Source organism: Cheilinus undulatus, linkage group 19, assembly GCF_018320785.1.
Source record: "Cheilinus undulatus linkage group 19, ASM1832078v1, whole genome shotgun sequence".
Taxonomy (NCBI): Eukaryota; Metazoa; Chordata; class Actinopteri; order Labriformes; family Labridae; genus Cheilinus; species Cheilinus undulatus.
This window is the reverse complement of record NC_054883.1, coordinates 39,395,780-39,423,114: the sequence shown is the minus strand read 5'-3', so window position 1 is coordinate 39,423,114 and position 27,335 is coordinate 39,395,780. Positions and strand designations below refer to the sequence as shown.

At 40.9% G+C, this 27,335-nt stretch overlaps 1 protein-coding gene across 2 annotated transcripts in view; it reads right to left on the bottom strand.

The window, feature by feature from the left end:
* The window catches only part of gli3 (GLI family zinc finger 3), a 193,300-nt gene that overhangs the window by 37,530 nt on the left and 128,435 nt on the right, over window positions 1-27,335 (bottom strand). For both annotated transcript variants that reach the window (XM_041814401.1, XM_041814402.1), the window contains 2 exons: window positions 8,015-8,220; window positions 871-1,032 (listed from right to left, as the gene is read on the bottom strand). In XM_041814401.1, the coding sequence (XP_041670335.1) occupies window positions 871-1,032; window positions 8,015-8,220 (368 nt within the window). The remainder of the gene's footprint in view (window positions 1-870; window positions 1,033-8,014; window positions 8,221-27,335) is intronic.

Here is a 27,335-nt window from a genome sequence, read left to right as displayed (position 1 = left end):
AGTCCACCAAGACACCTACGACTACTCTGAAGAAGTTACAAGCCTCAGCAGCTGAAGCTGCATATAACAACTGTTGCCTTGGTTCTGCACCAGTCGAAGCTTTACTGGAGAGAGGCAAAGAGAAAGCCCCTGTTGTAGAAAACTCATTAAATCTGGACAAGAGTTCACCAAAAGGCATGTGGGAGAAAAAGTCAAAAATTGGGCTTTTTGGCCATCAGACAAGACACTATGTTTGGCGGACAACAAACATTGGTCATCACCACAAACACGGCATCCCCACTGTGGAGCACAGTGGTGGCAGCATCATGCTGTGGGGGTGCTTCTCGGCAGCCGGCCCTGGATGGCCTGTAAAGGTAGATGGTAAAATGAATGTGGGAAAGTATGGGAAATCCTGGAGGACACTTTCTCATTCTGCAAGAGACCTAGGGTTTGGGAGAAGATTTATTTTCTAGAGAGACAATGACCTGAAGCCCACAGTGACTAACGTTTTCTGGGCCCACTGGCAGATTATTACAAGGCTCTAAAATAAGTGATTTATCTGGACCTGACAATTGAAGTTTACTTACAATAGGTGTTGTGAGAATGCACTTCTTTGGACTTAATTCTTCCAGGGATTAAAATGGCCATGCATCATCTTTGAGCAGAAGCAGGGTTCCTTTTATTGCTATAGTGTGTGAAAAGTTGACGATTTGAAGAAAGATGGTCTTAAGTATAGCAACAGGACGTGAAAGCGCCTCTTCAAAGGCTTTATTTAACCATCTTGATGACTGTGAAGTGCTAATTTTCAAACCTTTGAAGAGAAATGTTCAGAAAACTCTTCAGGATCCTGGATCACTCGATGTGTGATGTGTGAGGTCAGTGCAGACTTACTCTCCATGGCCTGCAGGTACTCCATGTGCAGGGCGCTGGCACTGCTCGCACCAGCTGTGGATGCCACAGAGGGGAGAAGGTCGGTGGTGTAAGGACTACGGTGGCCCGCAAGCAGAGCCATCTGGTGGTAGTATTCAGCTGTGGTCAGACCTGTGTGAGGGGCTGGAGGAGGAGAACGACTGGGTTAGATTAAAGGAAGAAATTAATATTAAGGGCATAAAAAGAATTAGGTAGTGGGGTAAAAAACAACAAGCAGAGCACCTGTGCTGCGTTCATTTACATTAGATGCTAATAAGCTCAGCAGAACAGTAATGAGCACATTAGCAACAACATCAAGTTTAGCAAAACAGCTGCACAGGGAGCTTCACCTGAAGTGGAGAGCCTCACTGGGGATTAGCGAGTGCTTGCTCAGAGATTACGGTGAGTGTGCATTAGTGTTTGATTGATGCATTCACACTGAGCACAGCAGAACTGATCGTCTTACAATACAGTTCTTAAACAGCCTTTTCTCTTCTCCTTACTGTTCCTTGATCACTTTAGAGAGAGTGTTTATACATATATACCAGTGTGTGTGGTACGAGCATGTGGGCTGACACATCTTTTGCCAGAGATTCTGCTTGTGTGTTGTTCACATCAGGGCTGCAGTGTGCAGATATGCAACCTGCTCCCTTAAACTGCAGCAGAAACAAAAGGCCTAAATCTGCCCAGATATATCTGCATGCATAAAGATGCAGAAAACGATTCTGCCACTTTCTCTCTAAATGCCTCTTTTTCCAAGTCATTCAGTGAGCTGTTTCATGTAGTAAGTCCTTGAACCATAGCCTAAAATTAAAGATCTGGTGGTGGGCTTCCTTATGCAGATATTTGCAGAGAGAAAAGAAGAAGACTCCCACTGTTGGTTTAGATGCAAATCTAGAATCATTTACAACAGATTACTTTTTAATTTGTCATCTGCCAAGTGTGCACAACTAAAAACATACCAAGAATCTCAACCCTTACAACTTGATTCTTTTCTCATTTTTTTGATAACCACTGATAAAAGAGAAGAAGCAAAAACAATCTTAAAGCACAGTCTCTAAATGGACAATTTTGTTTCCAAGCTCTCAAAATATAATTTGCCTGTCTGCATGTGAACACTAACAGACCTCTAAATTTTACCAGGTGTAGCTGCATTCATAAAGACGCAAAACATGACGTTGATACATTCTCCTTTTGTCTCTCCAGCTACACTAAACCCCAAAGGTTTCTGTTTCAGACTATGCATACTGAAAGCAGCTAACCAGGACCATTCAATTCAATCAAAATGTTACAAGATGTCTGAGCTAAATGAAGATTTTTAGTATTTAAAATGTTAACCTCTTCAGACCCTGTAATAAATATGAGGAAATATCATCTTGGCTTTCCTACTGCATAACAATAATTTCTGCTCTCAGCATCGCCCAGAATGTCCACTGAAGTTTAAGAACTTGTATGAAATGTTGGGAGAATTTTTCAGGATATTTCATGGACATTCTAGGGAAATTGTTTGGACATTTGATGGAAAAATTGCTTTGAAATCCTTTTGGCACTTTTGGCTATTTGTAAATTTTGGGGAATATGTTTGGATGTTTGGGGGGAATTTTCAGTATGGCAATGGTACATTTTTGGGAATTTGATAGGAAATTTTAGGGGTATATGTTTTGAAATTTTCTCAAAAATTTTCAGGAATTTCCATGGAATTTTTTTTGGAATGTTGTGGCTAAATGAAAGGAATTTTGGAGAACTTGTCTTTGGAATATTAGGGAATTTTAGGGAAAGAACATTTCAAAGACATTCATAATTTTTGTGGAAATTTGGTTCATGCTTGTCATCCATCATCGAAACAAAAAGAAAAATTTCTACACAAACCCCAACAACTAACCAACTGGCCGACATGAAAACCGATTCAGTGCTGTATTTTCTGCAGAAACATGACCTTCAGGAGATTTGTGGACATCATTTTTGGCAAAATCTAATTCCGTTTCAAAAACAAGGCTGATGTTTTAATCTTCACTGGTGTTACTGATGCCAAACAATTACATTTAAAAAAAAAAGGTCAGGATTCAGGAGGCTAAGTGAAAAAACAAACAAATTTGATTTAAATTATAAATGGAATTTAGTATGAAAAAAGCTGAGATTTTATCATTAGGTCATATCACTTAGCCCAACAAATTACTTTTCATTTAGTCAACTGCAAAGTCTGCACTGCTAAAAATAACTGCAATAAGACTGCAAGGATTATAACTGGATTATTCCATTAATAGTGTTTGCAGTTAAAAAGGCAAAAATTAATTTGAATACCCAAGCTGAAATCTTTAAAAATATAAATTTTGTCTCATCATAATTCCAAATCCTAAAGGTTTAAATTCTAAATAAAAGATCATTTAAACTGCATATGAAAACAAAAGGATGCCTAAGTCTGCCTAGATATATCTGCATGCATAAAGATGCAGAAAATGATTCCTCTCTTTTCCAAGTCAGTCCCTCGGTTATATCACGTTGTAAGTCCTTGAACCGTAGCCTAAAAATAAACATCTGGTGGTGGGCTTCCTTATGCAAATATTCAAAGAAAGAGAGAAGGAAAAGACTCACACTGTGGTTTTGGATGCAAATATAGAATCAGTTCAGACCCACAGAGTGCTGCAGATCTTTTTCCCCCCTTATTGAGGAAATAAAGAGAAAATAAATAAAGAAACAGTGTATGAGGAGATTTCCTCTTAAGGCTGGCCTGTATGCCTGCAATATGCATCCATGATTGGTGGAATAAATGTAAGAAAAAATTCTAAATTAATTCGATCTGGGTATTATGTCTTCAGAGGAAGGGGGGGGAGTTTCTTAATTGTCTCCAGTGTTCCGCCTTAGCTTTGCTTTTGCATTCAACTATAATGTGGCCCATTCAGGATCCACGCAGAAAAAAAGGGGCTTTGCGGAATTTCTAAATCAGAAATGCTGGCATCCGAGTGCGATCCTGGGGGCAAAAAGTGGGGAGCGCAGCAAGGAAGGGGGGTTGGATGGCTGTCAGTGTGGCACTCGACGTGGAAAAAGGCAGAGAGTTGCCTCAGGACTTTGTGAGCCAACGGGTGCTCCTTCAGCATTACAATAGGATCAGGGGCGAGCCTACCTCTGAACCTCGTCTCTGAGAGAAAAGGGAGCGGTAAAGCGAAGGAGGGGCACGGGAAAGAAAAAGCAAATGTGTGGCAGAGGGTGGCACTAAATCCCACCCACTTTAAATCTCCATTAGATTCTGTTAATTAATTCATCATTATTCAAATGTACTTTTGCTGAGGAAAAAAAATGCATATTGAAGCATGAGGCACCCTGTAAGCGCGGTGATATACTAACAACACAAAGGCTGATGGGTTAATTAATCACCGGATTGATTAAAGGAGTAATTAGGTGCCTCATTCACAATTCACAGCATTATGAAGTGAACCGCGGACCATGTGGTAGGTTGGAGGAACTATCTGGATTCAAACTGAGCTGAAGCTGGTGCACATTTTGTTGCAGTGGTGGAAAATTGAAGGGGTTTAGAGTTGATCTGTGGCACTTCCTGTTCACGAATGTTGGGAAGCAGGAGAGGGGATGAGTGAAGCCGCCAGCAGAGACTCGACTTTTCTTCACTTTGATTTTTTTTTTGAGATGAAGTGGAGTGTGCTGGTGTAAGAGGAAGTGCCCGTGCTATCTGCCCCTTCAGAGATACACTTCAACACAAGGTGAGGAGTTAAAGTGGGGCTCTGCTGCTGAAGAGCTGCGGGGTTGAGAGCTGATGACAGGAGGGGGCTGTTAGGCAATCTGGCCTGTTCTGAGTCTCTAAGGTGAACTGAGTCAATTCTTTGAACAGTCAAAATTTCAACACTTTTTGGTAAAAGCCTGATACATTGCTGTCAAAATTAACTACTTTAAATTGTTTTAAATGATAAAATCCCAATGTCAGAGGCCTAAAAACACTTTCATACCAAAAGACAACTGTATAAACCACCCTTTAAATGTGTTATCATAACTTTTATAGCCATGCCAGAGCTGATAGATGCCCCCTAAGGGTGCCCGGACCCCCAGTTGGAAAGCAATGGTCTAGTAAAAGGTCTCTGGTCTAATCTGGCAAGTGTGTCTCGAAATAGCCTCTGTTATTGACAGCAATTTTCTTTTTTATTTGACTGCAATTAGGCTGAACGATTTGGGAAAATAATCTAATTACGACCCCCCCCCCCAGTATTGTGATTTGATGTGCAATTGTTCCTTATGTTTCTCATCTTATATATTTTACAACAAACACAATCAATACATTATTCTATATTATAACCAACTCAATATTAGATTAAACAAGAGGTGAAAAAAAGTGATTTCTGATTATTTTTACTCATATTGTTGTGTTGAAGGGGGAATAATGTTTTTGTCATTCTCATATTTAACTTCCTGAGACCTCAGCTTTCCTTCCTTTATTGGGGATAAGTAGGATTTGATCATTTCAAGCTCAGCCTCATCTTTAAAATGGAATTAATTTTGACCAAAATTCATGTCCAATATCAACACAAATACCCTAAAATTAACAAAAAATGACCGACAATTTCTGTGCAGGGTATAAAGACACCTGTGTCTAGAGGATCCAGTCACTGGTTAATTAGTATCCCTGGCTACCATTACATCATGAAGAAAAAAGAACACTCCAAGCGAATGAGAGAAAAGGTTATTAAAAAGTACAAATGCTCTTGAATAAAAAAATGACCTACAGTTTCTGTGCAAAGTTCTTAAACATATCTTTAAAGTTCCACATAAAAAAATTCCACAATTTTTTTTATACATTCCTCAAATATTTCAGTGAAACTTTATCATGAAGTCTAAATTTTAATTTTGAAAAAATCCCCATATCCCAATATCTCAAAACAAATTCCCCAAAATGTACAAATATATTTCCCAATATTCTATGAAAATGACAGAAAATTCCCCCAACATCCTTAAAGATTCCCTAAAATTTCCATAAAATTGTGCTATTGCCTCCCAATTCCCAAAATTCAAAGATAAATTTCCCACATTCCTTGAGAATACCCCAAATTTCTAAACAAAAAAGCCAAATAAATAACCCCCCAAAAAATCACAGATACATTTGCCAAATTTACAAAAAAAAAAAAAAAAAAAAAAACAAAAAACATGAGAATGTCCAAACAAAGTCTCCTAATCTTAAAAAAATCCTTTGAAAAAATTTTTACTTTGAAAAACCTCCAAGGAAACTAAGGGAGAAAACATCCCAAAACATCCATGAGTTATATTTCTAAAAAAAAAAAAAACAATGAAAATTTCTGAAACTTTCATTTTAGTTTCTCCTATTTTGTCAAGTGATTGATTTAAACTTTATTGGATGTTCTGAACAATAATCTAAAAAATTCTCATTAAGAAATTTTTACTATGTCGTAAGATAGCCAGAATGTAACATCCTCATATGTGGATGCAGGGTCTTAGGAGGTTAATAAGAAAAAAGTGCAAAAATCAAGAAGGTACAATATTTTGTAGACTATTGAAAAAAATGGCAATTAATGGTCATATGATATGTGATGCATTACATCCCTGCAGCAAAAAAATGTTTTAAACTGCCATTTTGACACAAATTTCAGGTTACTGAAGTATTGCACCTTCTGAGATTTGAAAATTGCAGCAGGCCATCTTGCGACTTTATCGAATTTTCAATTCATTGCCCAGCCCAACTTGCAATTCTAGATGGTACTAGGGCTGGGAAATTAATCACAAATTAGATTAAATCACAATATGGCCTGCTGCAATTTTAAAATCGCAGACAGTGTGATATTTCTTTAACCTAAAATTTGTAAAAAAAAAAAAAAAAAAAATTGAAAAATACCAGTTTAATGCAATTTTGTTTTGCAGCAGGAGCAGATTTTATGTTCCACACATTATTCAAATATTTTTATTTTTAGAATTTTTACTTAAGTCCTTTTCCTGTTTATGTATTTTGATTCTTTCTTAATAAAAAGCGAGAATAACATAAAAATCCCCTTCACTATGGCAATTGATATCAAATTTGGAATTAAAGCAAAAATCACAATTTTTTTTTTCAAAATTGTTTATCCCCATTTTTTAATCAAATATAGTGCAGGTTATAATGTAAACTGTATTATTGTTTGTGTTAAATGAGCACGTAAGATGAGGAACCTAAAAATAATGTAATATTAAATCGCAACTGCAATGCTGGGGGATACAATTGCAATTAGATTATTTTTGCAAATCATTCAGCCCTGATGGTACTGATAGGCCAACCATTCCTTTATTACCTTTTAAAATCTACAAAATGTCAAAAAAGCAACTTTCCAGAGTAAAAAAAGAAGCATTTTTTTGTCTTTATATTCAAATTTCCAAAACAAATTTAAAAAGTTCCAGATTTTCTCCCCAACATTACCTAAGTTTTTTGTTTTTCTGTTTTTTTTTTTTTTGCTCAACAATAAATCCCCTTCCTTTTCTTGCATGTTTAAATCCTAAATTTTAATCATTTAAATACTTCTAGTTTGTCTTTTTTATCACTTGCTTGCTGAGATTGTGTCATTTTAATTGACCTGGTTCTGGTGTCCTCTTTAATAGATCTTTCTGGTCCAAATCCACCTTGAAGATCTCAGGAAACAAATGCTCCCTGTAGTAAACCATAACGACCCTCCCCTCACCCCCAATCCTGAACTTGAACCCCCTCCTCCTCCTCCCCATGGTGTGCGGGTTGTAACTGTACGTGACCCTGCCGCTCACTGATGCATCCTCCTGAGGTCTGTGACATGACTCACAGATCAAAAGGATTACCCCCCCCCCCCAACCTGCAGCCCCACCCACACGGATCACACCGCACTCATAACACTCCCATCCACCCGCTGCCTCACTCAGGAGATAACGTCTCCCCCTCCTCCCCTCCTGGTCTTAATAGAGATGGATCTTGTTGCCTCTCACCTGACCTCCTCTGATCTCAAACAGAATTAAACTCATACAGAGAATCCAGCTTCCTTTTAATATCAATCAAAGCTCTCTGATCAATATCAAATATCAGTTTTAGGAGTCTGCTGAGGGTTTGCTGCCTGTTTCTGATCCTCCAGGGTATCCCTGTGTGTTAGAGAGAATCATTGTGTTTCACTTTATTCACCATCTGCAGGGCTGAGCCCCCGTGTGGCCGACAGAACAGAGATGGAGGGGCTGCTGTGGAGCGAGCGGATGTAGTCCATGTACGGGTTGATGTAAGAGTGTGGAGGGTGAAAGGGTGACTCCGCCCCCACAGAGGGGTTCCGCTGGGGCGAGATCCGGATGAGGGAGATGTCAGAGAAAGCTGGACTGCCCGCCAGTGCAGGAGGCCTGCAGATACACAAAGAGGGGAGAACATAAATACTTGTTTTTAATGTGTGTGAAACTTTGAGTAGACTCCAGAATTCTTATGAATTCAGTGAAATGTATGCATGGGCGTCACAATGAAGGGGAAGGTGGGACGACTTTCCAGGGCCCAAAGTTAGGAAGGGGGCCCAAATGAGCCTATGATGAAAATACATTTGTTTTCTTTATCTGTGCTTCTTTGTGACTGTTACAGACAGAAAATTGCCTAAATAAACAGAACTGAACTTTAAAAATTTTAAAATTTGATATGTTTGAAAAAAAAACCTGCTCAAAGCCTAAAAGGGTGCATATAAAAACACATATTTCAATAAATTTTTCACAGTTTAATTTAAACCACACATTGTTACAACACATTTTTATGTTTTTTGTCATCTTTAAACAAAAATAGCACGTGTATAGCTTGTCAAGAGGTACATCAGAATTTGTGAGCGAGTTAGCACTAAGTTCAACCAGAAGTATTATCAGAAGAAGAATATGACTGCAGATGCTGTTGAAGATCCCACTTTATCTGTTATGATTACCTTCAGATCCATCCATCCATCTAAACCACTTAGGGGTTGCAGGTCTATCCATTATTGGGTGATATGCAGGGAATACCCTGGACTGATCACAAGGCCAACATGTAGGGACATACACGCAGCCACTCTAACATTCACTCCTACGGGCAATTTAGTAACACCAATCATCCTAACAGGCCTATTTTGGTCTGGGGAAGTGGGAGAACCTGGAGAGAACCCATGCATGCACTAGCAGAACAGAATCAAAGCATGAAGACCCCAACCAGGATTCAAACCAGGAACCTTCATGACATGAGGGAACAGCACTAACCACCAAACCACAGTGCAGCCCTTTGGTGCAATTCAGAGTTATATTAAGCTTGTGTATAAAAGGAGTGGTTATAGCAGGACTGGTCCGGGTGACAACCCAGGAATATGCATGTAACCTCCGTGAACAATTACAATAACAATAATTTTTGGAGGGAAATCTTGGCATCTTTTTACAGCCATTTTATTTCTCAATTAAATGAATTTGGGGACTTTATGCAACTAGAAAAGCACTCAGAAAGCACAGACCTCCGCCATCAGCCCGATGTCCCAATAGTGAAGAATCCTTTAAAAACATTCCTGGATCCAGACGGTGATCAGATCACTCCCAAAATCTAATTCACCAATTACTCCCTCCCTGGTGGGGTGGAGACACGGTGAGGCAAAGCATTGGCTTCGCTATGTGTGGAATTCATGGCGGAAGCACCCACAGTCTCACCGGACGACTGGAAGTCATGGCAGAGGGTGAATATTCCTCTATTCCTCCCAGCATGGTGAGTATTCTCGCTACAATCTGCTGTCTTTCTCTCTGTTGTGCTCCGACTCATCTCCTCGACCGGGTGTGTGTCTTTGAAAGCCTATAAACCCCAAAACTTTGCAGAAGTTACTCATGTCCACCATCTCCTGGTGTCAAGTGGTAACAGCACAGACCTCTGCCATTAGCCCTATCTCCCAATAGTACAGAATCCTTTAAAAAAATCCTGAATCCAGATGGTGAGCTGGATCAGTTCCAAAATCTAATCAGTTCTTCCTTATGCCATTTCTGACATTTCCTGAAAATTTCATGACAGTCCGTCCATGACTTTTTGAGTTATGTTGCTAACAAACAAATGAACAGACAAACAAACCCCCCCGATCACATAGCCTCCTTGACGGAGGTAATAAAACCAAACAACGTGGACTTAAGCTTAAGCTTGTACAGCACTTTTCTAGTCATCTAGACTAGTTTTTCAAGTCACACCTACCCATTCTCAATCCTGTCATTCACTGATGGCAGTGGTTGGTTGAGTAGACCTGCAGTTTTAGCTATTTCCATTCATATTTATTCATATTTCCATTTACTCGCCACCAACAAAGCTAAGGGAGCAAACTGGGGTCACATCATCATTGACATTTGACTACAGGAGCTCGGAATCAAACCCACAACCTTCTGATTGATAATGAGTGACTCTACCTACTGAGCCACAGTCGCCCCGCCCCAACATTTGTGCACCTACACTGACTAAATACAAAAAGACATCAATATTAGTAAAACAAATAAAATGGATTGCAATGAATTGTGGGATGTGTAGTTCCTCCCCAAGCCTGTATCTTTGCCTGCTCTCTGTTTTTGAACACTGTTTTAGCACCAAATTAATTTTTGTTAGTCATGACTACTCAGGTAAGCTTGGTTCATGCATCAAAAGCATTGCAATGAGGATTTTACAAAATGCCTATGAAGGATTTAAAGGGAACATATTATGCAAAAATCCCTTTTCAGGCTTTTCTAACAAAAATATGTGCCCCTGGCCTGACCACAATCCCCTCAAGTACTAGAAAAATCCATTCAAACACCCCCACTCTTTCTCCACTTTTCAGAAAATGTGTGCTAGGCAAGCCATTCTCAGATTTTCCCCTCATGATGACATGTGGAGAGTTAACTCCGCCCCCAGGTTTGGTTGGCCCTCCCCGCTTAAAAAGCTTTGCAAAATAGCCCAAAAACTCTCTAGTGGCGTCTTGCATTCAAACTTGCTTCACTTTTTGTTTGGTGACACCACAAGGGTCAATGTTGTCTTCATCTGTAAAAACATTTTCGGCAAATATTCCAGTTGTGATTTTGTAATCTAAAAATAAATTAGCTTGACTAACGTAGCTTCAGTTAAGTTTGATGAAAGTTGAACTCAGTGTGAAAATTTCCAGCATTAACTCACTTGCAAAAAACAGTCCAAAAATAGAAAGAGATATTAAGGAGGTTCAATGTCTTTTTAAATGAGTTAATTTTTTTGAAGATTGTTACCAGATGTCATTAGGTCTCTAAGGCATGTGAAATATGAGCCTCTGTCGCCACCAATGTCTGCATCAGTTGACTATAAAGAGCATCATCATGATCATTTGATCGACTCTGACCGTCCAGAGTCGCCTCCTGTGGGCGTACAGTCAGTGGCGGGGCCAGACAAACGGACTGTGACACTATCTCTCTGCCTCCATCTGCGAGGCGGAGAGAAGAGCGCTGCATTCCAACTGCTCCCTACGCAGACATTTCCTCAGATCAAAGGCTGCTTTCACCACTGCGTCTTAATCAGAGGGAAACGTTAGACCGAGCTCACCGCCGGCCAGCGCCAGACAAGCAACGCTACACCGCTGAAACTGAAACCCTTTACAGAATTACACATGACGGGTACAATGTTGAACAAAATCCACCGGCAAGTCTCGTACAAGATGCACAATCTCCTCTTTAGAATAGAAGATATAACTCTAAGGCTTTTCTCTTATATCAAACTGAATTGTCTGCATAGTTCGAGATGAGAAATAAAGTTGAGAACAATCTGGAAAACTTCTTATGAGCCGAGTTTCACATGAACTAATTTGTCTCCCTTCTTATAATTGGCTAGGAGGGCTCGGAAACTTCATAATGACGGCCTTCGCCACAAAGGCCGTCCCCTGAGGATGAGGAGAAATCCACATATCAGCCAGACATTAACAGGCTCAGAGATTAGACTGAATTAGCCCCTCCACTTCTCTGAGGCTCCCTGGTGGACCAGTCTACTGTGACAAAAGACCCCAGGAGGAGGAGAGGACGATGGAGGGAGGGAGGGAGGGAGGAAGAGGAAACGTGAAGGTTTAAAGGCGGGAGGAGAGGTGGGAAAAGACAGACGGAAAAAAACGGAAGAAAGAGTGAAAGACCTGGCCCCGGAGTTTGTCTCGCAGTGACCTTGAGCAAGGCCAGGGGAGCGGAACAGCCCAATTACGACCTCCGCCCCTTCCCCTGATCCCCAACTGGCCCCTCTGTCCCTCCACTTCACAGCCCCCCTAATGAAAGAGCTCAGGCCGGGGCAAATAATGAGCACTGAGGAGCGGAAACAACACACAGACATGTATGTGCACAGGAATTCACACATATAAACTTCAGGAGTCTGTCTGTAATGAGCCCAAAGGGGTTATGGGTAGATTTTAACAGCTTTTACTGTGTTAAAGTGTGTGACAACATGTCTCAGTGATGCTGAGGCAGGTGTGTGTGAGGAGGAGTCCTTAGAGGAATCTCTATGGAGTCATTATTGTTGGGAAACACAAGAGTGCTTTTTAACGTTTTAAGCACAATGACCTGCATTCGTGCTCGGTACTCTCTCCTTGTGCTTAGATTTTCTCTGTTTGTGCTCAAAAGGTCTGCTTGCTCTCAAACCATCCTCCACTCATTCACGAGGCTTCTGCAAGCTTGTTAGGCTGCCAACCTAATTTTTCTCTGTGTGTGCTAATGACAATTTCTCAGCAAACATCTCTATACAGGTATGAAACCTTGTCTGAGTGTGTAGGAAAATTTCTTTGCAAGAACTCAAAATTTTCTGTCCATGTATAAAACTTTCTTCACACATCACACAGCCTCAATATTTTGTGCTCACACGCATGCAACTCTCTCAGCACGCACTTAAATCTACCACTAAGCACGTACGAAACATTCTTTGCCTGCTTTAAACTTTCTCTATGCACATACAAAGCTTTCTCTACATGCGCGCTCAAAACTTTCACGTAAGAAACTTCCTTTGTGCACCTATTACACTTTCTAACTGTGCACAAGACTATCTCCGTGTATTTACGAAACTTTCTCTGCATATGCTTAAAACTTTTTCTGTGCGTTGCTTTGAACATGCTCAAGACTGTCTATGTGCACTTACAAAAATTTTACATGCATATGCTCAAAACCTTCTCTGTGTATGGATGCTTCCTTGTCCGCACCCTATGCATGTACAAAAATCTGGAATTGACATTCAAAACTTTCCCTCAACACACTCAAGACTTTCTATGTGCATTTATAAAAAAATTACATGCACATGCATGCTTCCTTGTCCGTACTTAAAATCTCAGTATGCATGTGCATAATATTCTCTGTGAGCATCCAAGACTTTAAATTAAAAATTTGTCCGCACAAGTATGAAACTTTCTCTGCACATGCTCAAGACTTTCTCTGTGCATGTGCAAAAATGTCTATGAATGTACAAAACTTTCTCTTTCTCTCTGACCAAGTTCTTAACTTCCAGTGTGTCAGGGTTGCCAGGTCTGCGTGACAAATTCAGCCCAATGGTCGGTCATAACCAAGCCCAATGCTGAAATTCAACATAAGCCAGTAAAACCTCTGCCACACTACATATATTGCTAGTGTGTACACAGGCATGTTACTTCTCTGTGTGTGGCGTGAATGTGTGTTGCGCCATGTTCCATCTTTACCTGCTTCTCTGCTGGTTGATTTAGTTGTATTTGAGTGTAAATAAAGCAGTTTGTTCCGCTATGGATATTAAATACTCATACGCAAGACATAAAAATGGGTCTGCTCAACATAAAATATTCTCGACATAAAATATCTACCTGCGGAAGTACGTGTAAAGTAGCCCAATTATGCAGGAAAACCGCAGACCAGGCAACCCTGCTGTGCATGTACCAATCATTTAAACATCCATGCACAAGCTTGAAACTTCTTCTAAGCCAAAAAGGAAAATTCTCGATGCAATCACTCAAAACTTTGAAGGCGCATGTCCGAAGCTTTCTCTGTGAATGTACAAAACCTTCACTATATGTGCTCAAAACTTTCTCTGTGGATGAACAAAATTTTATGTGAACATGCTTAAAACTTAATCTGCACAAGCACACAAGTTACCTGCACACACTTAAACTTTCTCTGGCATGTACAAAACTTTCTCTGCTCAAATATTAAACTTTCTTTGTGCGCATATGAAACTTTCTCTTTGCGCCAAAAACGTTCTCTACACACGGAAAAAACTTGATGCAAGCGCGCAAAACACTTAAAGTGAAACTTTCTCTGCCCTTGCACAAAACTTTGTCTCCACATATACAAAATTTCCTCTGAGTGTGTACGAAACTTTCTCTGCAGATTCAAAACTTTCATTGCATGCATGTTAAACTTTCTCTACACACATACAAAACTTTCCCCACCTGCACTAAAAACTTTCCCTGCAGGTTCAGAACGTATCTCTGCTCCGTGATATTTTGATGGAAAACCAACAGGAAACAGGTGTAGGGTTGACCAGTAAGGTTTGCTTTGCTTCTTTGACTTTTTACAATGTTTGTGTACGTGACATTTGCTAGCTGACATTTTTAGTACAATGATAGGCTTTAAGGTAAAGTATGAAGACAAATCAGCAAGTCTTTGCTCTCAAACCGAGAAAAAGCACTCTTGAGTTTTGCAACAACAATGACATCATGAACCTCAACCGCACTGCTTAAGAGTTAAACGATGACCCACAAAGGGATCACGGTCATGGGATTTTTCCTCTACCTCCATTCGATCGGTGTGATTCTGCACGTCTTCAGTCAACAGATCCACCAGAGATTGTTTTACTTCCTCCATGCCTCGTGAACGAAGCTGAGGGCAAACAGTGGACTTCAAAACAGGTGTGTGAACCAGTGTGTTTATGATAAGCAAGTCCGCGTGCCCACACGCCACCATTACACGGCTCATTTAAACGGATCACAACACAGCTGCAGATGTGACGCTCTGGCACTTTGATGTCACATGGCTGACCTTGCAATATTGCACATACACACGTACATGCTTTCATTCATGAGCGCATGCATCAAGGGCAAACAAACCTGTTTAACCACTGTTAACAAAAGGAACGATTATATAATAGAACTGGTTTATCCCATCCTGAGATAACCAAAGTAGAAGAAATCCTCAAATTCCCTCATGTATTCTCCATTTGAAAGCAAAGATTATGGGAGCAAAAGTCTTAATGGCCCTGAAATGGCTGCATGTGAAGTTTGAGACATTTTGATTCAGAAATTAGGCACCAGAGGGAAAAGGTAATGCGACTTTTTTTCCTTGTCTGGACCTCCACATGCCTGTTTGAGCAGAGCCAGACACCCACTCCGGCTGCCCTGACACTGATTAACCCTGTCATTCGTTGGCTGCATCTCCTTACACTGACCCTGGCGAAATGCCTCAGCTCGCCTTGTTTTTCCAATTAAATTACTGAATAAGAACAGAGTCCTACTGGAAGGTCTGGAGCACTGTAAAAAAAAAACGTGGTTTAAAAAAATAAAAGAGAGCAGACATGGGAAGACAAATGGTGACAGGATTATTAATCAGTCTATCGAAGACTGAAAGTGAACATAGACTACTTTAGAAGGAAATGTGGCCTTTGTTTTCAAAAATGAGGTGAACTTAAACCTCTAGTAATGGACGGGCTGACCTACTCTTACCAGTATACACACCATCTGGACTCCAACAGGCTTTGGCGCTCTGCACATGCTCCCCAATTCCTGCACTGGAAGTTGACCCAGAGGTCAAACAGCATATACGTGCAGAAGACAGCTGGGAATAAAACAACGCAAGGGTACTGCTGCAAAAACAGTTGCTTACTTTTTCCTTATAGTGTGGTATTTGGCATAATAGGTCAACAAGAGGTAGGGATAACTAGCTTAAATGGGCAATATCACCATCTACTTTAGCATGGATGACCATGCTTCCAAAGAACAATAGTCCAATCACATGGTTACTTAACTGTGCAAATAAGCATAATCATTATGGATACTGGCCTCTAATACTGCCAAAAACACAACACTGGGTTTCACTGAGTATGATAGTTAATCTAGTTTAGGAGAATTATAATGCTCTAAGTTTGCAAAAGCTAGCAAACTGTCAGTAATCGGTCCTTTTTCAAAGATACAAATTGCACCCATATATTAGCCTAGGTTTTTTCAGGGGTAAAAATATGAAGTCAGACCCACAGCCTGTGACTGATTTTCCTAGAATTGCATAACCCACTTCCAGTGGTTCCTGGTTGTCTTTATATGAGGAATCTAAACATCACTGTAACATAGAAACATTTGCTTTGGCTATGTTTACTAAAGCTAAAGCTAGTCTACCAACACTGGTTCAAGTAGAAACGTTAATTAAGTATGTAGCGTAACTACCTCAGCTTCCGCTAAAACTAATGAAGCAAGCAACCGTTCGCACAAATAAATCTAAATCAAGTCTATACATATTTTAATCCCGGTTAGAACTTTATTTTTGTTTTATTTATAACTTTAGACGCTACATATCTCTTTGGTAAGGATACCAGTTAAAAATTTAAAACCTGACCTGCAAAAGTTTGATCAGAAAACATTTAATAAAAACCAAGTTACAGGACAAAAGCTCATCCTCCATGGAAACATTCTAATGCAGCAAGCGTAGCTTACGTAGCTCCATTAGCTGTGTAAGATACGTAGATGACAGAGCTACATATTTAAAGCTAAGCTTACAAAGTGGCTATTTAAGCTACAGTGCTTAACAAATTTATTAGACCACCACCCAAAGTAAGGTTTATGCCACAGCTGCCCTAAATTAACAGCATTGGTAATTATCAAAATCATTTTTGATATTTCTGCAATGGTTAATACACCAATATGTAGAACCTCTTTAACCGAAATGATATTTTTGATGCTAAAATAGAATTATTATTGTTATCCATGAATTTTCAAATTTGCTGATTTACAAAAAAACTGAAAAAAATAGTAAAGCACATTAATATTTCTTGATTAATATGTCAAATTATAGTTATTTACTTGCATTCCTGAACAAAAAAAAGAGAGTTTTAGAGGTTGAATGTTATGCTTGATTCATTTCTGACTTCTCAGAGAAGCCCAGTGAGTCGGCTCAAATTTGGGTATAAAAAGGTGAATTCAGTTTGAAATTCCTCATTCCTGTTCAAAATGGATAAAGTGGAGAGCTGACTGAAAATGAAAGAGTCCGCATTAAAGCACTTCATGGTGCTGGATGGTCTCTGAGACAAATATGACAGGTGGTCTAATAAATTTGTTAAGCACTGTATGTATCTACATCATCTATGTAGCTAAGTTAGCATCAGCTACATTTGCTAAAGCTAACTCAGCTACATTGGCTTATGTAGTAACATTTATTATGTAGCCAGCGTAGCTGTTAGCTATAGCTAAGCTAATGCAGCTAAAGTGAGTCACTGTTCTTGTAACTACTTCTAAATCCGTTCTATACGTAGCTTGATAACAGATTAGCCCATAAAATTATTTTTAGTCTGTAATGTTTTTGATGCGTCTTTTTCATGGATGTGATTGCTGGGCTTTGTTTATGATATAAGCTGAGTTTCAAAACAAAAAAAATCTAATATGTTGCACTGGCAATTAATGCCGCCTCTGGCTGACGGTGGTGACATCTCACAGTAACGGTCTTTCATGGTCTGAGATCTGCAGCCAGACCCCTCTCAGTTTTTCAGTATACGTCTTAATTACACTCGTGTTCACAGGGGCTGGCCTATAATCATGACTATGGATCGGGATCAAGAAGCAAAAATTAAGTTGAAACATCTCTAACCTCTAATGTGAAGCCAACTTGTACAGGTCAAACAAAGGCTAAAGTTCTGAAATCAAGTCTTCAAAAGTAGGCCGACTTTCTCTTTTACAGTCTATCACAGGGCAAGAAAAGTTCGAAGGGATGAGAGAGGAGGGGGAGGATACATGGGAGGGAAAATGGAGCATGAACAGTAGTCAGAAAAGAGCATGTGAAGATATGGACAATGATTTTGGGAGGCAAGGGTGGACACAGAAGATTTGGAAGACAACAGAGCTTGAAAAGAAGAAGAGAAAAAGTAGGTCTCATGGGGCTGCAGAGCCAGGTGTGAGGGGATTTGAGGAGGACAGCAGAGAGATGGATGTTTCAGAGGAGTGTGGCGTGTCTCTGCTCTTATGAGAGAAAAAAGCCAAAAGAGTGTCCGCCTTCAGCTGCTCTCTGCAGGGTCGTGATCGTCTTAGCATCTGCCAGAATGCATTAATCAACATGACGAAAGGAAGTAATCTGACAAAGTGCAGCGTGTGTGCAGGAATGTTCACCTCGTGTGTGTGCTGATATGCAAGTGGGAGAGGCAGCATCTTAGTTACACCTGATTTAAGATTTACATCAAAGCTGTACCGCGGGGTTCGCAGGTTTCTTTTGCCTTTACCTTCACTCCTCCGTTTCCCTTCCTAGGTTTATAATTCCTATTAACCTTCGTCCTGCAAACAGGGCACGAAGAACTCCTGACATATGGAAGCCATTTCCTTTCACGTGGCCTCGCTTCAACCAGCCAGCTCCTCTTTAAGACATTGCATGTTTACACGCAGCGGTCTGTGGATCTTAAACTGTCGTCTTATTTCACCGGATGAATATACCCTTGCCAAGAGTAAATATGCCCCCAAACCAATCTGAGGTTTCATGTAAGGGTGTGTGTCCATGTAAACCGGCCTTGAATCTTTGTTTGGAACAAGGTTGAATCAACACTAATAATTTTTCCAAGTGAAAGCTGAAGTAGAAACACACAGTTGCGGCGGAGGTTGATGACTTAATGTAGGACAGAAGGTATCATTGTGGTGCAGCCTGGTTAGACCTGCTGCTATTGACACAGCGGTCTGCTAAAACAGGAACCGTGCTTTGCAGAATCGTTTTAGTTCAAGCGTGAAATGGTTGCACATGACATAAAATGAAAATTTCTTGATGTGTGCTTTGCAGACGGGTACAGGAAATTGCTGAGTCCAAATCCAATAATCCAGCAACTGTGAATGCTCAAAGACAAAAATTTTTTGCAGCCATAGCTGCTGGAGTGGTTCAAGAGGGAGATTTGGAAACCAAAAGACGGAAAAACCAAGAGTCACGATATCAACCAAGTCCAGTAAGATTAGACTTAATCTTTGTGGGATCCAATTTTTATTATCCTATAATTAAAGCAACATTATGCAAGAACTGGTATTAGTCATGACTTAGCATGCTTAGACTTTCAGAGGCAATTCCTGCTCCTTTTGACAACACGAAGGCCAGTGGGACTATCTCTTATCCTGGCTCTTGCGTTGACAGTCTCTTTTTTTCCTCTATTAAGCTGATCTCTACTTGGTTGCTTTTGCCACGATCTCCTGTAGCAAAGGAAGTTCGAGGCTTTCTTGAAACTCTGCCTTTAAATGTTTCACTACTCTCACAGGGATCAACCAAAGTTACAAAGTGTGAGAACAGGAGTTGTGTGTGCAGAGTGAGAGAGAAAGATGTGATATTTTTCTTGTCCACGTTCTGTTGGAAAGACTAAGCTGTGGTTAAAGTTGTTGGATAAGGGCCTGTGGCCTGTTGGCAGCACCTACAAGCTATATTTCACAGCACTGGTCATGATGTTTTCTGCTGCAAGGTTACAAAAGTTGGTAAGACTTTAAATGTCTATACATTCTGGCATTAATATATCATTAGTAAAACATAAGCAAATATTTAACTCATAATCTATTCTGCATTATTTCTTATTTATAAGCCATGAATCAGTAAATGCTTAAATGATGCATTTGTAAAGCACTGGTAGTCCTAACCCAAACTGAATCTATTTAAGGAAAATTCCCAATTCAACATGAAATCAACATAAAGGACTTGTGTCCTGGTACTGACAGTGCCTCTAGACCTGGAAATCCCACACTTAAAAATTATAGTCTTGTGATTTTCTAAGCCGCCATTGTTGTTGACAAAGTTGACATTCTAAGTTGACTCTATATCATGGGTGTCTAACTTTAGGCACGGGGGCCTAATCCGGCCCGTAGAACAGTTAAATCCGGCACACAAGACGATCTCATATTTCTGTTATAACTGGCGCATCATCCTGGATAATTTAAGATACCTTTAAGTCATAAAATCTGAAAAAGTGAGGAGTAAAAATATTTAGATAAGAAGTCAGGAATGTGGGAAAAGGAATTAATTTGTGTTTTAATCTAATATTTTCAATTTTGCATCTCACAATTAGGACTCAAATTTAGGATTTTGACTTTTTATTTTGTACTTTAAGCATTTCAACTCATAATTTTGACTTCTCATATAATATTTTGAGCTTTAAGATTCATAATTATACATTTCTAATTCATATTGACCTTTTAAACCAATTATTTTGTATTTTATCTCTAATTTAAACTCCAAACTTTGATGTCAGAATCTCATAGTTTGACCTTTCAGGCTCACAATTTAAAATCTGAATCATAATTTGACTTTTAATTTCATGATTATAAATTTATTTCATATTTTAACCTTTTAAACTCATGATTTTGACTTCTTTCAAATATATTTGCCATTAAAACTTATTTTTCAATTTCAATTCAATGTTTTGACCTTTTTGAACTAATAAATTTACTTTTCTCAGATTGTAAGCCTTTAAACGTATCCTCCTAACTTTTTAAATGTCAAAATAATTCATCATCACTGCTAAGTTTTTTCATATCTTACTACGGGTGAAATGAGGTTGACAGTTTATGGTTAACCAAGGTGACCCTGTTAGGCCCTCAGGTTAGACCTGAATCCAGAATGTCTGATATAAAAGCTCTCACTGTCTTATTGATTTATTTCATTGGGATGCACATAGAAACCAGTTACCACCATTGTGCTGGCTATCCTGACACGCCAGATGGATTTGTTTCAAATATCCATCTGGTAAACCTCTCACAGACAGTGTTTGGGAAAGGGCAGAGCCTTTGGAAAAAACTCAGAGGTGATTGGATTCATTCCATGAGAGTTAAAGAAGCTTTCAAATGGCTTTCAAATTTGGTGAATTTAGGAGTATCACAGAGAACAGTGCCAAGCCAAGCCAGTCTCTACGTTCTTTGCTTTACTTAGAGGATTTAAAGGATTTTAAACATAAAACATAAATGAAATGGACAGGAAGTAGAAGTAGTACAACAGAACAAGAGCACCTGTTATGCCTATAGAGACTGGTCTTTCTTTACACATCGTACACAGCAGGCACAGTTAAGAGTGAAGCAAGGTTTTGGAAAGAGCTGGGAACAGTCAGGCCCTCTTCTGACCGGGGGTTGACAGCATCACACACCCCTAACTCATCTCACCACCTCACAGAAACCTCCCCCCACCCGACCCACCCAGCTACAGTACAAGGCTGCCACCGCTCTGAAAGCCTAAACCAGAGAGGAGGAAGAGAGGGGCTCCTGACAGCGGAAACAGAAGCACTTTAAAGCTCCAAACCCTTTCACTGAGATCAAAGGACCACAGGAACAGAGCCAGCTGAGACCCAAGGAGAGAGGAGAGGGAGCCGAGACAAGGAGAGAAGACAGACGGAGAGACAGACAAGCATAACAGAGAAGGTAGATATACTCTGGATTCCTAATAAACCAGAGGAAAAGTCTTTTACAAGTTTTGTCGCTGAAGAACATTCCAGTGAGTTCATTTTCAGAAGCCGTTGAAATTGAAATCTTATTTTCCGATCCTGCTTTTCTTCAATAAAATCAAAGTCCCCCGGTCTGGTCCCTGGACTGGATCTTAAATAAGTGGGTTTAGCATCACTAGTTGGTATGCAACCTCCAGCTCCAAACATAGATCTTTGGAAAAAGAAGTGGAAAATGTGCAAATCTAAGTTTTGGTCAACTTGGGCAAGCCTCTAGCCTTCAGGTAAACCGATGCTGCCACTCAGACATACATGGACATACATTTAATCAAGGCCAGGCCATCCAGGTCCATGTCCCACCTCTCTAGCTAGACCCTCCATGACACACTTTGCTGCAGCCAACATCTGGTCCAGCCCACCATGTTCTGGGCACCCAATATGTGGTGAGCTGGATCAGGCCTGGGAAAGACACATGGTCTTGCCAATGAAACCCACAATTACTCGGAAAAGAAGTTGTCACAAAGCAGCTCAACCGGCGCCTCTGGACATAAGTCAGCATCCAGGCCTAACGAGAGAGTAGTAAGACCAAGAGGACCAAAAGACTCATACTCAGATAGCGCAACACTACCTTGCCCAGCAAAACCCCATGTACAAGTCCAAGTCTGAGGTTGATCTCAGCCACCTCCATGCTCTAAGCCATTCACAGACACAGATTCAATTGCAGCATCCAATGCATCCCCAAATGCCTGGATCTTTGTTTGGGCCAGATTTCCAATGTTCTATAGTATTCACCTCACCCAAACCCTAACCCAGTTAAGAGCCTCCACACAGACATCTACAGCATCATCAACAAAATCCAGATCAGTGATCTTCACATCTCCATATGACACTCCACAGTTCGCTGCCTCTGCTACCTACCCCATTACCCAGTCCATACAGGTATGCCTCACCCCAGAATCAACTGGGAAGAAGTCAGAGGTGGAGCCACCACACTTCACAGCATTCTTTTTCCAGAGTTTAGGGCCGACCTCAGCTGGACGAGCATACGTTGGATCCTGAGGAGCTACAGGATCCTCTAGAGCATTGGTTCTCAATGTTGGGGTCGGGACCCTAGTGGGGGTCGTGAGTCACTGAGAGGGGGGTCTCCAGATGCCTTAAAAATTAACGCTGTTGCCACTTTTGCCAGATTTTAACCCATTGCCTTCACTTTTTTCCCACCAATTCTGCCAACTTTATTTATATTAAATGATCCATCCCATTTCACCAAATTTCCACCTATTGTTGCTACTTTTACACCATTTCAGCTACTTTTTTAACCCCTTTTTACTGCTTCATACGCCTATTTTTTGCTGGCCCTCAGTTTGACCGGGCTATTTCCCCCCTTATGGGCGGCATTGTCTGCACATGAATATTCTTAAATGTTCATAGCTGTGTTCAGCCACCTTCAGGTACAGTGGGGGTCCCCGGTCTCTGACACCTTTATTTTGGGGGTTCACAGGCTGAAAAGGTTGAGAACCCCTGCTCTAGAGGTCATCTCTACTCTATGAGTTGAAATCATCATAGGTTGCAAGAAACTGTCTATTGAGTTCGAAAGCACTTGATGGGAGCTGGTATTGCCAGGATGCAGTGCACCGTAGACCTCTTAGGTGAGCTTTATGGATGGATTTACTGTTAAAACTCGAGCTTTATACTTCTCTGTTGAATCTATGCTGTAGCTACTCTAGAATACACAAAACATGCCATTTGGCAGAGACTGTCACCCGGTTCTACACAGAGGACCAATCACAAGGCTTGCAATCTTTTTGACATGTAGTTATATTTCTGAGAAGGTTCAGCTGACTTGAGTTTAACTTTTTAGTCTTGTATGGCTTTAAAGGGGACCAATTTTCAGGCTTTTCTAACAAAAATATGTGCCCTTGGCCTGTCCACAATCCGCTCAAGTACCAGTAAAATCCACCCCCCCCCTTTTCTTTCTCCACCTTTCTGAAAATGTGAGCTGAAACGAGCCATTCTCAGATGTTCCCCTCATGATGTCATGTGGGGAGCTAGCACCGCCCCCAGGTTCGGTTGGCCCTCCCTGCTCCGACGAAAGTTCCACCCTCCTCTCCTGGTCTTTCTGTCAGCTACCAGCTGAGATGCTGGATCCATTTCCTGAGAGGGGCGGAGTCAGATAGATCAGAAACAGAAACGGCTCATCCTGAGCAGGGCTGAAACAGAGGGTTTTTAGACATGCAAAAATCCAATACTGGAGTTTTTTTTCAGCAACCAACTTCACAGGCATCTTTTGGGGACCTCTGAGACCGATACAAACTTGCCTTAAAGGGGTAAAATATGTCCCCTTTAACAGATTATAGACATTTCCTCCACCCTTATTATTTTCTGTGGAGACAGGGATTCTCTTACCCCTTAACAATCATTACCAAAGACTTACATATCCACAGAAAGATACCATCTAAGCTGATGCTAATCATGCTAACACACTGGTTTTTCTACTTTAAGAGCAGAGTAAAGCAGAGTAAACAAACTATTATGTCAGGTGATATTAAAAGACTCAGTTGTAGCATTTCCATGACGGTCAGGAATTTGTCCTTTGGCTATTCTATTAGTGAAAACTGTAGTTTGTCCCCGATTCAATCTGAGTTTCCCTCTTTTCCTTTCTCTCTTGGCTGCACAGAGCAGACTGCAGACTGGCCTGGCTTGGCTTGGCATGGCATGGCGAGGTTGCCAAGCATTCTGGGCAACTATGTCCCCCCGGAGCTGCAAGGTCTCTGCGTGACCCCCTTGACATCAAAGGGTCCGGCTGGGTTCAGGAGGGTGGGGATGGCTTTCTATTCATGGTCACATCAAGCAGGATTCCCTCTCTGCGGGACACTTGTGGAGGCGTGCCAGACATTCCCATACACTGCACAGTCACTACACATACACACAGTCCAGTGGACTACACAGCGCTCTCCTTCAGTCTCTAGTCTCCTCCCTCCTCCTCTTTTACTCACATTTGTCTACATATAAGCAGCAGAAGAAGCACCCGTATGCACTTGTCCTGCCAGGAAGATGTAGAGTACCTCTCCGTAGGCACGTATCATTTCCACGCCGCTGCAGTGATAACACGTGTTTATCAACAGGAGGCAGCGAGTGTGGCATGCTCAAATCAAAACAAACAGGTCCAGGTGTCAGAGGATCAGGTTGTGACTGCTACTGGGTCTCAACCCTCTCAAGGTGTGTCACATGAAAAAAATGCCTCTTGTTTTAGACCACTGATCATCAACTGGCAGCCCGGGGGCCACGTCAGGCCCCCCAAAGCTTCCTGTCAACAGTGGCACAAAGGGGATAGAACATGCAGGAAAAGTGGTTTAAAGGGGGTTAAAATTTTTCAAAAATTGTGTTAAAGAGGCAACAATGGGCAAAAAGAATCAAAAAAGGGTTAAAAGTTTCAAAAATGGGTTATTATTGGTGCTAAATGACAACTGGGGAGGGCCCATTCCCTGTGATTTTCAGCGGTCCGGCCTATTCTGTTGTCAGGTTTGTCTCCTTGTGGCCTGCTGCGTTATAGATAGTAGGGATAGATCTCACCTCTAATGCCTAAAATAATATAAAACTTTTCTTTAATTTTTGTGTATTTGAAAGTCCAGCCCCCAGAGTTTCTGTTGAGACTAAATCCGGCCTTTGTGCAGATTTACTTGATGACCCCTGTTTTAGACCAAGGCTCCTGAGCACATGGTTGAAGAGTTAGAAGACTTACAGCTCCTGAGAGGAGTTTTTGGCTGAATATGAAACAAAGTCAGATTAAAATGATGCTCCTGTATCACCTTTAAGCAAACAGGTACATTAAAATAAGGGCCTGTGTCCATTAATGCCATTATTTTACACTGGCAGCATCCATGCATACAAAATAATGGAGCTTTAACATCTCTGCTTGTTTGAAGTGGTGGTTTTGTAAAGTTTACGTTTGGCACACAGCAGGGTTTCTTGCTTTCATAGGCCGTTTCACTATTTTTCCACTCTGCAATTAAATGTAATTTTGTCCATTGAGATAAGAATGTCTACCAAAACAAATCAGCCGAGTACGAAGCAAGAAAATGAAAACATGAAAGTGAAATTACACAAAATGAGCTCGGCCTTTTTTCCTGTAATTTCAAGGAGGGGCAAGAAATCAGGGAACGATCATGAGACCAAGGGGGAAGAAAAGATTTTTTTTTTGTTCCTGTGCTTGATTTTTTCATTTTTCAAACACTTTTGCATGAATCATTCTTTCCCTTCATTTCCATTTTGCTGCTTTCTTCTCCAAAAGTGAGCACAGGTTGAATTAGCGCCGCTCTCAGCCGGTGTTTTGACTTCCTCCGTCATGCCGCGGGCAAAGGAGAAGACAGGAAGGGACTCCTGGGTGTTGAAGTGTTAAACTTGTGAAAACAAGGAGGAAGCACATCTATCTTTCCTTTTCCTCTCATGTAATGTCTCGATGGCCCCGATGCCTTTACACAAAAACTCTGCCAACGCCTGCAGCCAAACGGAGGGGGGGTGTTCGGGTTCCACACACCCGACGAATCTGCAACCCCGGCAAGTCAGGTAATGAGTGTGCGCGTCTCAGGTGAGGAGAACGAGTGTGGCCCAGGGCTGCGAGGAATCGGCGTGGATCCCCCTCAATTCGGCGCGTCACGCTGGGCGGATGAAATGAGCAGCCGCACGGATGGGCCCGAGCAAATCACAAACAATACGCGGCGCTACAAGACAGCAGAGACACACTGCTGGAGATGGTTAATCCTTCAGACAGAGATCTGAGGTAGAAAAAAGAGGAGGGGGGGTCGGGTAAGGGAGGAGGAGGGAGAACAGGAGCATCAGGTACAAGACACAGAAATATATGTTTCCTCCTCAGCGCTGGAAATCTCCTTTTCAGAGTGAAATCCATCACGTTTCCTTAATACATACTTCTCTTAGAGGAAGGGGAAGGAAAGAAACAGGAGAAAGGCAAGTGCTGGTGGGAAAGTGAACAGACACAGCCTACTTTATTCTCACCATTTCATCCATCTTGCTGGACTAATAAAATGTCAAGTGGAGTTCCTTGATATTTAATCATGAAGGGGCTGAGTGCGCGGTGGTGCCGAGCTCAGGCATGAAGAAAACTAAACACAGACTTGTGTAAAATCTGGATTTAACTAAAGGAGGATGTTTCAACAACCTGCTGCAGGAGTCAAATAAAAGGGAGGGAGTTTCTAATAAGCCTGCTTTGCAAAACAGATCTTTACTCTGTCAGGTTCCACGGCTTCATTTGATCATGTTAAGTAAACTTTTTCTCCACGATGGAGTAAAAACGCTCATGTCAGAGAGCGTTGCTGCATTCTTACAAGTGCAGTAACCCTGCAGCTGCATGAATGAATGCACATTTATGCAGCTCCCTCTGGAAAAAAAAACACAAGCTGACCCCTCCCAAAGAAAAAGAGCAAAACATGATGTAGGGCTGGGCAATTAATCGCAAATTAAATTAAATTGCAATATGGCTTGCTGCAATATTCAAATCGCAGACAGTGCAATATTTCTTTAACCTGAAAAGTGTCAAAATACCAGGTTGATACAATCTTTTTTTCTTTTTTTTATCCTTTATACCAGTGTTACTCAACCCTGCTCAACCAAAGAGCCAAATTGTTGAAAAATACCTCTGCAAGAGCCACAATAAGTTAAAGGTGGCAAAAATGGTCAAAAAGCCACCAAAGTGAGTAAAAAGGGGCGAAAATGGGGAGGAAAAGTGGAAAAGGATCATAATGTAGCAAAAAATGAGTGAGAAGTGACAAAAAAATGAGTTACAGTTGGCATAAAATGGTACAAAAGTGGTGAAAAAAATGAGTGAAAAGTGACTAAAATGGGCAAAAAGCTGTCAAGATTGACTAAAATGGGCAAAAACTAAGAAAAAAGTGGTATGTAATGACAATTAGTA